The sequence below is a fragment of the Castor canadensis genome, chromosome 16, assembly GCF_047511655.1.
Source record: "Castor canadensis chromosome 16, mCasCan1.hap1v2, whole genome shotgun sequence".
Lineage (NCBI taxonomy): Eukaryota > Metazoa > Chordata > Mammalia > Rodentia > Castoridae > Castor > Castor canadensis.
In genome coordinates, this window is record NC_133401.1 from 71,373,164 (window position 1) to 71,385,991 (window position 12,828).

Sequence of the window (12,828 nt, forward strand, 5' to 3'; positions counted from 1 at the left end):
ATCAACTTAAATATTAATAAAGAAAGATAGGACTGTAAAATAGGAGCAGTGTGAGTGTGGGGGTACTGGGGGGATGAATAAGGGAGATTAAGATGAGGGTATATGGTTGATGGACTTCATATACTTACATGAAATAGAACAAAGAAGCCTCTTGCAATTGCTTTAAGTGAGGCATGGAGAGGGTTGAGTGGGAGAGATGATGGGGTGATCTAACCAATGTACAATAGAAGTCTAACTGGAATTGTCACTACAAATCCCCCTGTATAATTAATATATCCTAATAAAATGTATAATGAAAAAGGAAATAATAAAGATTATATATATAGCAGAAATTAGTGAAATGGAGAGTTAAAAAACAATACAAAGGATCAACAAAATAAAGAGCTGGTTCTTTGCAAAGATAAAATTGACAAACCCTTAGCAAGAGTGAAAACACACAAGAGAAGATTCAAATAAATAAAATAAGGGATGGAAAGGGAGACATTACAACTGACACCACAGGAATACAAAAGATCATTGGAGCTTATTATAAACAATGAGACAAATATTAATCTAGAAGAAATAAATTCTGTGGCACATTCATTTCACCAATATTGAATAATGAAGAAATAGAAAACCTAAGCAGATCAATAACAAGGAACAAGATTGAATCAGTAATGAAATGCCTCTCATCAAAGAGAAGCCCATGACAGGATGACTTCACTGTTAAATAACACCAAATATTTAAAGAACTGATATCAATTGTCCTTGCATTATTCCAGAACATAGAAGAGGAAAGAATTCTTCCAAATGCATTCTATTAGTTCAGCATTACCCTAATGCCAAAAAGAGACAGGCCAGTATTCTTAATAATAGGATTTTAAATCTCAAAAAAAAAAAAATACCAGCAAACCAAATGAAACAGGGATGCAACGATAGTTCAATGTATGCAAATCAACTAATATCACCAGTATCAAAAGAAGGAAAAACAAAAAACAAGGTCATCTCAATTGATATAGAAAAAGCATTTGATAAATTCAACATCCCTTCATGATAAAAAGCTGAATAAATTAAGCATACAAAGAATAAAGACAATAAAAACCATTTATAATAAAAGCAGTAGCTGGCATCACACTGAGTGGGGAAAAGCTGAAAGCATTCACTCTAAGATCTGGTACAAGACAAGGATGTCCACTTTCACCAATTTTATTCAACACAGTGCTGTAAGTCCTAATGAGAGCAATTAGGTAAGGGAAAAAATAAGGGCATTCAAATAAAAAGTAAGAAGTCAAACTGTTACTTCCTGCTATGACATGATCCTATATATTTAAAACAAACAAACAAACAAAAGAACACTGTTAGAGCCAGGCACCTGTAATCCTAGGTTCCCAGGAAGCAGAGATCAGGGGGATCATGGTTCGAAGTCAACCAGGGCAAATAGTTTGCGAAACCCTACCTCAAAAAAACCCATCACAAAAAAAGGGGGCTGGTGAAGTTGCTCAAGGTGTACACCCTGAGTTCAAGCCCCAGAAATACAAAAAAATCCACTATTAGAATTAATAAACATGTTCAGCAAAGACACAAAATACAAAATCAACATACAAAAATCAGTAGCATTGCTATATGGCAATAGTAAGCTAGCTGAAATAAAAATCAAGAAGAGAATCCCCTTTATAGTAGCTTCAATAAATACATAAACTTAATAATAAACTTAACCAAAGAGGTGAAAGATTTGTACATTAAAAATTATAGAACATTGATATTAGAAATTGAAGAGGACTCAAAAAAGTGGAAAGAAGTCTCATGTTCATGGATTGGAAGAATAAACATTGTTAAAATGTAATTCCTATCCACTCGTTGCAATCCCTTCCAAAACACCAATCACATTCTTCATGAAAGTAAAAAAAAATTCTAAAATTAATATTTAAAAACCTTAATAGCCAAAGCTACCTTAAGCAAAAAGAACAAAGAAGGAGGCACATAACTACCAACCTTAACACATTCTACAAAGCAATAGTAACCAAAGCAGCATGATATTGCCATAAATAATAGACGCATAGACTAATGGAAGAAATAGAGACCCTAGAAATAAACCCACGTGGCTACAGTCAAGTGATTTTCAATAAAGCCACTAAGAACATGTATTACAGAAAGTGCAGTCTTTTTGACAAATGATTTTGGGAAAAGTGAATCTTCTCATACAGAAGAATGAAGTTAGACCCCTCCCCACCAGCTACAAAGACCAACTTAAACTGGATTCTCAACTTAAATTTAAAATGTGAAACTACGAAACTGCTAGAAGAAAACATAGACGAGATGCTTTAGGACACTGTCATGAACAAGATCCCCAAAACACAGGAAACAAAAGCAAAGATAGACAAATGGGATTATATCAAACTAAAAAGCTTCTCAAAGAAGAGTTAACAATCAGTAGAGCACAGGCTCAAACTAAAGAATAGAAAAGAATATTTACAATGTACGCATCTGTCAAAAGTTGATATTCAGAATATATAAGAGACTCTAAAAACTCAAAAGCTAAAAAAGAAAACAGTTACAAAAGGAACAATAAATCTGAATAGGCTCTTCTCAAAAGAAGACATATAAGTAACCAATACATACATGAAAAACTGTTCAACATCAGCCATCATCAGACAAAAGCAAATCAAAACCACAGGCTATATCACCTCACCCCAATAACAATGACTATGATCAAAAAGACTAAAGACAGCAAGCACTGGCAAGGATGTGAGAACACAGAATACTTGCACACTGCAGATGGGAATGTAAACTAGTGCAACTATTATAGAAAACAGTAAATTACAAATGCAACTCCCACAAGGTCCACCAAGCCCAGGCATATCCCCCCAAAAAATTAAATCACTACATGAGTAACACATTTGGCCTCCCAAATTCATTGCAGCGCTATTCACAGTAGCCAAGAAATGGGGGGAAAAAATCTAAGTTTCTATCAACTGATGAATGGATGTGGTGCACATACACAATGGCACAGTCTTCAGCCATCAAAAGAATGAAATCCTGTCATTTAGGATGTAGATGGAACTGAAGATCATTCTGTTAAATGAAATAAGTCAGGCACAGAAAGACAACTATCACCTGCCCTCACTCATATGTGTAATCTAAAAAGTTGATCTCATGGAAGTTGATAGTGGAATGATGGTCAGAGTAGAGGCTGGGGAGAATTGGGGTGGAGGGATGAGGGAAGGTTGATCGGTGGGTACTAAGCTACAGTTAGATGGGCGTTCTGGTGTGTTATTACACAGTAGGGTGACTCTAGGTAAAAATAATGTACTGTATATTCCAAAAAGTGGAAGGATTTTGAAAGTTTTCTTCATAAAGTAAATGACACATACAGTTTAAACTGATTTAAAGATTACACAAAATATCAAACATTGCATGTCCTCAATAATAGGTACAAATTTAATGTCTTATCTTTTGGGGGGGGTTTCAACTCAGGATGTCACGTCACGAGGCAGGCTCTCTACCATTATTTACTTTTTGGCAGTACTGGTGCTCAAACTCAGGGCCTTGTGCTTGTTAGACGGGAGCTCTATCACTTTAACCACACCCTCAGCCCTGTTTGCTTTAGTAATTTTTCAAATAGGGTTTTCCATTTAGCCAGGGCCAGCCTAGACCATGATCTTCTTATTTATCCCCCAAGTACCTGGGAGGACAGGTGTGCACACCATGCCCAACTGATTTGTTTAGATGTGCCTCATTAACATTTTGCCCCAGCTGGCCTCGAATCCTGATCCTCCTGATAGCTGCCTCCTAAGTAGCCAAGATTACAGGCATGAGCTACCACTCTCAGGCCAACTTTAATGTTTTTAAGAATCAGTTTAAAAATAACTTTAAAACCAGGTAAGGTCTAAATCCTGTAATCAGAAGACTGAGACAAGATCAAGAGTTTGAGGCCAGCCTGAGCAGGCAAGTGAGATCTTGTCTCAAAAACAAAATATAAATAAATATATAAGTAAGTTTAGAAAATGTTTAAATGCATAGTTTGGGGTCAATTAAAATGCCCACTTGACTAAATTCTTTTTTAATTTAAAAAATCTTAAAGGATAAGCAGTATAATGTCTATTGACACATTCTCTTTTCTTACCACTGTAGCTCTCCAAACCCTAATTTTCAATGGAGGGGCAGAAGAAAATAAGCATAATTATGGATGAGGAAAACATCAAGTGCAGAAGAAGGATCAGAGGACAGAATTGAAAGAAGATGGCAGATGCTCTGGGTCAAGACCTTAAAAGCCAATGTGCTAAATGGCTATTTTCTTCATCTCTCAGCTCTCTGGTCTTTCTTCCTCTCCTTCTAAGCTTCCTCCACAAGTATCTCAGCCTCCAGTGGCAGTGTTCATCAACTCATGCTGTCACAAAGAAACCAAAATAACTAAGGATTCAGAAGAAACAAATTTGGTGACTTAGCCAGTTGGCAAGTGAATTACAAGACAGGCCAGTGAGAAAAATTGTTTCTGTAAGGTCAAAAAATGATAAAATTTTGAACATAAAATGGATTGTCCAACCTGGGATACTCTAAAACGTGAAAGATGGGCCAGGTGCAATGGATCACAGGAGACGGAGGAGGGAGGATGGTGGTTTGAAGCCACACCCAGCAAAAAGTTACTGAGACCCTCATCTCAACAAAAAAGCTTGGCATGGGTAGAAAGATGCTGATCTCAGGCAATAACAGGAGATCCTATGTGAAAAGATAGCCTAAAGCAAAAAGGACTGGAGGCATGGCTCAAGTGGTAGAGCACTTGCCTAGCAAGCATGAGGCCATAAGCTTAAATCCCAGTTATACACACACACACACACACACACACACACTGTGTGTGTTGTCCATGATTCCAGGAGTCAGCAGGTACGAGAACTATATACCTTCCAGGAATGTTTGACAGATCCCAAGCCAACATCAGACTCATGAAAATGGGGGCCATTCTTCCCCTGCCCCTAGGTTATAAACTTCTTGGAGCCAGTGTTCAGACAGGATATTACTAAGAAGTTGGCAATGGCCTTGAACCCATAACTCTCCTGACTCGGCCTTCCAACTGCTGGGATTACAAGTATAAGCCACCATACCCAGCCAGTACCCATGTTTGGATTCAAATACAAAAACTCACCCAGTTCTTGGCATATCATGGGCAATGAACAGATGTAGACATGAGGGCAGGTAAAGGACAAGTGTGGGTTATGTTTAAAGGGAGATCCAAGGGGGTAGTCACAGATGGAGACCCCATGAGAGATTGGGAGTCATAGGGGAAGTGTTGAAATGGGGGTGGGAGGACTAGGGGGATAGAGAAAGAAGAAACTTTATCCAAATTCTTGCATTACTGTGCATTGGATGACCCTGGGACCTCCACTGACCAAGTTTCCCCACTCTCCCCAGTGGTGCTGTCCCTGTGTATTCCCTGGCTATTGGTATGGGTTCCTTTAATTATAAGCTTGAAAGCTCTTGTTCTAGGGCGGGTCTTTGAGAGCTCTCCTGGGAGGTGCTGGTTTCATTCTTCCCTGCATTAAGTACCAGTGTGGGCAGTGAAAGACAGCTCTGTAACTCAGGTGAGAGGCAGATGCTCTGTGGAAAGTGGGACCTCATTGAGGAGTAGACTAAGATGAACAGATGCTGGCTCTGACGCCATCTTCCCTCTACCATCTCCTTGTCTGTGTCTTGGTTCTGTCTCCCCATCCTTTTTTAATTGACCAATTATGGGTTGTAGGATGATATTTTAATACCTGTGCACCATATGCAATGATTAGATTATGGCAAATGGCAAGTCCAGCACCTCATTCTTCATTTCTTAGACTTTCCCCTTGTGAGAGAAGACTGCTCATTTGAGCCACACTGTCAAAACTCAAGAGCTTCTAGGGAGCCCAGGGTGACATGGATATCTGTGGCCTGCCTGAGAGATTGATGGGAGCTAATGAAAGAGATCAGAGCTAGGGGAGCAGTGTTTTTCACCTAGTAAGGGCTAACAGAGGAAAAGAATGAAAAAAATACTTTGATATGAAAATCTCCTCCACAAGGTAAGTCTGCTGAATTTGTTTTCCTGACCATAGGTGAGGGAGGGTCTATTTTCCTGTTCTCCCCACTTCTTTCTTCCTTGCAGATCCTATTACTGCTTGCTGGTTCATTTTCCCATTGCTATTTGTGTATCAGCATATCCTTTTCCTCCTACTGTCCACTTCTCTCCAGGTTTTGTTGATTTTTTTTCTTTTTTGTTGGGGGGTGGGGAGGGTTGACTCATTCTTCTTACTGTTATGTCTCTCCACATTCTTTCTTATAGTCTTCCTCCTTGACCTATTTCTCTTCTTGTCTTTCCTTAATGCCTTATTAACATTTTCCTTTCCTCTTTCTGTCTGCATTGGGGGCTCAACTATGGGCATCTAGGTTGAAAAAAATTGTCTACATCAAAATGAGTGGAAAGAGGTGAAAGAGAAGAGACAGGTAGATAGTGTTGACCAGGGACATGGAGTCATCATATCTTCAAAGAACATTGTAAAAATAAGGTAGCTTCTTTCACACTGTCATTTCAAGAAAGAAAAAAAAGAAGCCACTAACTAATCAGCTAACAGAGAGGGCTGAAGTCAGAAAGCAGGAAAAATGGCATGAGAAATGTTAGAATAATTTCTCAAGTTCATTTTATATAATAATATTATTACTCATCTAATACATACTATTATACAGGCACTGTTCCAGGAGCCTGGGATTTCAACATGAGCAAAAATGGCTCCAGAGAACATAGGATCAAGTTAGGAAAACAGAAAGCAAACAAATACACATGAATAAAATGTAGCATGCACTGATTTTGCTTGGGAAGGGAAGCATAAGGCAGGGAAAGGACTGAGGTGGGGAGAATCTAAATAGCATATTAATGGAAGGCTACCCTGAGAAGATGAGAAGAAGGTAGATGAAAACCCACAGCCTATCGGGGAAGAGCCTTTTGAAAGGAGGTAGCAGGGAGCATCAAGGCCCTGAGGTTGGTGATGAGACTGAAGGGAAGGGAATTCTGGGGACAACAGAAGGAAAGGAAAGATGGGTGATGATGGAGAGACTTTTGGTAAAAGTCTTGCTTTTACAGTGAAAACACTGATTTTTATGCATACAGAGTATCCATAAAAATCCAGTACCAGGTGGGAATTGACAGAATTGAAAGGGGTCAAGTGGCTATGTTTTGGAAGAAGGGTCAGCAAGAATTTCTGATAGTGGAATGTTTATATGAGAAGAGAAAAGTAGGGAATAAACCAAGTGTGTTAACCAAGCAATTAGACCATCATTAACTGAAATGGGAAGAAGGGGAGAATGTGTATTGCTCCAAGGAAAGACAGAACTCTGCTTGTCCACTTTAGGTTGACAAGTCATTAGGCAGTCTGGGAAGGCATTGAACACAGCAGGGAAATAAGGATCTAATTTCAATGGAGCTGCCCAAGACAGGGAGAGAAATATTCTCCACAACTCACATTTTGCTGCAGAACCTTGCTGCAAGTTTCCATACAAACTCTTGTCAGAATCTACAGGAGTACACGATAGAGGCAGCCTGACTATGTTCCTTCTACTGAGGTCACAGATGCATCTCCACAGGCTGAGGTCCACAGTGAGCAGTCATAGAACAGTCTTAGACCCAGGGCTCCAGATGCCTTTTCTTGTTTTCTATCTGTTATATTTTCTGTTTCCATAAAGAAAAGCCTTTTCTAAGGAGAGTCACTTGTGTAAGTGTGCTGTCACTAGAACAAAGCAGAGACTCCTGCCTCTTCCCAGCAGATTAAAGATAGAAGGGGGACCTCAAAAATATTTGCTTCTTAGTTTTCTAGGCTCTGTGCAAATCACCATCTTTTATGTATGAAAAACACCTGCTAAAATTCATCAGAATCCAGTTTATTTATATAAAAATCAGAATTTGATCCTTTGAGGAAAAATGTATGCAGCATTTTGAACATGATTTTATAATGTACTGAGAAGAAGGGTTCCTTTATTGCTTCCATACTCTCTACCTAGTTTGGTACTAATACCATGTGATAGAAAAATGTTTCAAAGATATCTTTACTTAGAATGTTACATAGAATGTACAGACACATACTTTGTGCATAACTATAGATATTTTGTATATGTTATCATCATATATCTAACTTTTTATGTAAAATAAGCTGATATGCGTAAGGGTTTCAGGATGATTTTGTGAAAAATTGATTAGAAATTGTCCTATTTGTCCAGATAGAAAATATAAATTCTAATTTATAAGCATCAGTAAGTTTATAATCTTCATGCATTTCAGTCTTATTAAATAGTCATGGAGAACCTGCTAAACCATTTCTATAGATCTTAGAATATAGATAAAATTGAGATGCATGGCAATAGAAATATTTTTCATATGCATGTGAATTTCCGCTTTGCCTTTTTTGTCTATTTTAACTTTTTTTTGAGGTGGGGTCTTGCTAGATAACCCAGGCAGGCCTTGAACTCATGGTCTTCCTGAGTGTTGGGGTTACAGGCATGCACTACTATGCTTGGCTTACCTGGACATTTTTACTCAATACTATTTCCTGCTTTGGTTTCTATACATTAAGGATGTCACAGGACTGGGGATTTGGCTCATAGTGGTACAGAGCCTACCTAGTAAATCTCTCTTCTCTCTCTCTCTCTCTCTCTCTCTCTCTCTCTCTTTCTCTCATCTCTCTTTCTCCCCTCCCTCCTTAAAAAAAAAAAAGAAAAGAAAAGAAGGTCACAGAGGGTTGGGGGTGTAGCTCAGTGACAGATATCTTGCCTAGCATGCATGAGGCTCTGGGTTCAATCCTTACCACTGCCAAAAAAGAAAGAAAGAAAGTCACAGAGAAATAAACATATGTTAACTACAGTAATAACTTAAGATAAATTTAGGCTACACATGGTTAGGGCAAAAAGTTTCTATGATTCTCCAGATCCTCTATAGATTTATTATTCTATATTCTTGCACAAAGGAAATTGCTAAAGAAGAAAGTTTGTCATTTGTGCTGGGAAAAATTATAATGTATTGTGAAACTACATTTGTATTTTTAAATATTTAGAAAGATTACAAATAACTGGAGAAGAGGTAATTTGAGATACTAATATGATGGAATTACCCAGGTAGTTCTAAATCCCCTCTGAAAATTATAATCCGAATTGATTTGGGAAGAAGCTACCCTGGAACAATGAATGATTAATGAATACATGTTGGTATATTAAAGAGATAGCAATTTAAAAAATCAGGATTAGAGACTACTATCTGAAAGGATGTGGTCAGTTAAGGGGGTCCTCACTGATCCCGATTCCCTGGTATGCATGACCTTGTGCCGTCTCCTCCCCTTAAATGTGGCCTGGATTTAGTGACTTGGGTCTACAGATTAGAAAGCAGCAGATCTTCGACATTAGCTTAAGAATGTTGCCTTCTGTCTAGAGTACTTTGGCTGCCATCCTCACGTGGATCACCTGCTCTGGGAGAAGTCAGCTTTCATCCTGCAAGGTGTCCTGTGAGGACAGAACAAAGCCATGCCATGATTACATGACAAATATTTGAGTGGAGCCTCTTCTTGTCATGCCTCCAAAGGCCTGCTTCTGACCAACAGCTCGACAGGAGCTCATGACAGACCTTATACTAGAGGCCCCCGACTAAGCTACATCTGGACCCCTAGCACACAGAAACTGTGAGATAATACATGCTTGTTATTGTTTTATTTAAGTTCCTTTGTTTTAGCTATTTGTTACACAACAAATCTGTAACTAATACAAAACCGAAGAAAAATATTGCAGTGCTGAGCTACTTGAAGAACCACAGAAATAGTGATAGAGCAGACAAGAGATAAAAAAGCAAGTGAAACTGGAAGTAGGCTGATGAGTAATAGGGCTGGAAAGGCCTTCTAAAAATTCCGCAGTGCCTTTGAGGGTGAAGACAAGCTTCAGGTGGGTGAGAGTACGAGGCCAATGATAAAACAGTTGTAGTCTGGCTAGGGGTGTAACTCAGAAATATAGTATCTGCCTAGCCTATGCAATATCCAGCACCACAAGAGAGGAAAGAAGCAAGGAAGGGTAGAAGAGATGTTTAGAACAAATTCTTGACCAAAGATCAAAGGAAATTCCTCTTCAGTGACAGACTACAAATAAATTAATTAGAAATCCAATGAGACAGTGAACAAATGGTTCAAAAATCCAGGTGGAAGACATCAGGTAGATGGATTTATATAGAATGCTCTTTGATTTCTACTAAAGATAATTTAGTAAGTCAATATTACTTACACTGATTTTCCAGCTACTTCTATTGAGGCCCTGATCATGAGATTATTTTTAACATCTCAGCATATCAGAGTTGAGTCACTATTGTTAAAAGTTCTAGACACCAAGTCTTTACTTCTCTCCATTGATCCTGTGACTCTTCTTCACCCCCAGTTGACTGACAATCACAGTATCTAATTATATCTCATCCTCTCATGTGGGACAGTACACTTTACACTTAGTGGTGGAGCACTTGCCTTCATCTATAAGTATATAAATACATGTGTGTGTGTGTGTGTGTGTGTGTGTGTGTGTGTGTGTGTGAATGCAACTGAGTGGTTATCGTGATAAAACTCTTAGAACATGAAGACACACTGACTAAAGAGCAATTCAGGCATCATACCCTTTGCTTTTGAGAACACGTATAAATTAACACTTGGGAATGGAATTGTCCAAGCCCTGTTATAGACAGTCCTTGTGATATCAGACAAAAGACAGTGTTGTGGTAAAGCCAAGACTGCCTGCCACAGGAGATTGTCCAAAGGTTCTACAAAACATAAAACTCCATTTCTGTATTTCTTAGTAATGATACAAACCAATACAGATATGTAGTCCTGTGTCCACTTCCATGACCTAAGAGGACTCCTATTTCTGTGTCATGAAACACAAATCTATGTCTTTTGATGTCCAAATCTTACATTATTGAGGTCTTATGAGTTACAAACAAATTAGCTGACTAAATATATAGAATGCAGAATTCAACAAAGAAATATCAGTCAGTGGAAGAAACTCAGTGGTAGGGTACTTGTCTAGCATGCATGGATTGAGCTCTCAGCACAACAACAAAAAAAGAGAATAAAATGTAGTCAATCCTATAAAATTGTATCCGTGTTTTCAGGTGACCAGGAACAACAACTGAACCATGGAGATATGGTTGAACCAATCATCCACAGATGACTTTATCCTCTTGGGAATCTTCTCCCACAGTTCAACTGATACTGTTCTTTTCTCTGTGGTCATGATAGTCTTCACAGTGGCCCTTTGTGGGAATGTTCTCCTCATCTTCCTCATCTACCTTGATCCACGACTTCATACTCCCATGTACTTCTTCCTCAATCAGCTCTCTCTCATGGACCTCATGTTGGTCTGTACTAATGTGCCAAAGATGGCAGTCAACTTTCTGTCTGGCAGCAAGTCCATCTCCTTTGTGGGATGTGGAATACAAATTGGCTTCCTTGTCTCTCTTGTGGGATCTGAGGGGCTTTTGCTGGGACTCATGGCTTATGACCGTTATGTGGCCATTAGCCATCCACTTCATTATCCCATCCTCATGAATCAGAAGGTCTGTCTCCAGATCGTTGGGAGCTCCTGGGCCTTTGGGATAATAGATGGATTGGTCCAGATGGTGGTGGTAATGACCTTCCCTTACTGTGGCTTAAGGGTGGTGAACCACTTCTTCTGTGAGTTGCTGTCTTTGTTGAAGCTGGTCTGTATAGACACATCTGTGTTTGAGAAGGTGGTATTTGTTTGCTGTGTCTTCATGCTGCTCTTTCCCTTCTCCATCATCATTGCCTCCTATGCTCGCATACTGGGTGCTGTGCTTCATCTGCGTTCTACTCAGTCCCGGAAAAAGGCTCTGGCCACCTGCTCCTCCCACCTGACAGCTGTCTCCCTCTTCTATGGGACAGCCATGTTCACCTACCTGAGGCCTCAGCAATACCGGACCCCTAGTCATGACAAGGTAGTCTCTGTCTTCTACACGGTCCTTACTCCTATGATCAACCCCCTCATTTATAGCTTGAGGAACCAGGAGGTGATGGGGGCACTGAGAAAAGGGTTGGACCATTGCAGGATTGGCAGTCAGCACTGAACACAGAGTGCCTGAGTCTGTCTCATCCTCCTGTGTGATGTCAAGTAAATAATTCACTCTCTGTGATACTTGGTTTAATCGTGAATAAGGAAAATCATGATACCTGCTGGCTTAGAAAGGTAGGCTGTCATCAAATTTGCGATCCTTCTGCTTAAACCTCCTGAGTGCTGGTATTGAAGGTGTACACCACCATAATCAAGTGCTAGAGACTCACACCTGTAATTCTAGCTACTTGGAAGCCTGAAATTGGAAGGATCATTTTTGGAGAACAGCCCAGGCAAATATTTCACAAGACCCTATCTCCAAAATAACCAGAGTGAAATGTATCAAAGGTGTGGTTCAAGTGTTAGAGCACCTACTTTGTAAGAGCAAAACTGAGTTCAAATCCCAGTCCCACTGAAAAAAAAAAAGGTGTATACTACCACACCTGACAAGGTCTATTTAAGTCCTGCATCAGTATCTCCCTGTCTCTGGTGAATCAGTGGCTTCTCCCATCAGTATTTTATGGACTGATTGTTTTGTCAAATGCATTAAAGAGGAATGAAGGATCTTGTAAATTCAAGCCCTTTATGAAATAGAGTCTTGTGATCATTATCACTTATTATTTAAAATCAGAAATTCTTTTATTAGCAGAGGAGCCCCTGAGCTGAACTTCCTAACTCTTCTTATTAATGTTTATCATTTATTTAGATTGCACTGGGCTCCAAGCACCATACTATGCAGTTTATTTGTTTATGGAG

General features: G+C 39.2%; 1 protein-coding gene across 1 annotated transcript; it reads left to right on the plus strand.

The window, feature by feature from the left end:
* The first annotated feature begins 11,112 nt into the window (after nucleotides 1–11,112).
* LOC141418209 (olfactory receptor 2V2-like) lies at nucleotides 11,113–12,088 on the plus strand. Its single transcript, XM_074058690.1, has one exon. The coding sequence runs from the start codon at nucleotides 11,141–11,143 to the stop codon at nucleotides 12,086–12,088; it is 948 nt and encodes a 315-aa protein (XP_073914791.1). The 5' UTR covers nucleotides 11,113–11,140.
* The last annotated feature ends 740 nt before the right edge of the window (nucleotides 12,089–12,828 follow it).

Excerpts from the sequence above, each read along its gene's own strand:
- LOC141418209 (XM_074058690.1), top strand. The coding sequence starts at position 11,141 with ATGGAGATATGGTTGAACCAATCATCCACAGATGACTTTATCCTCTTG.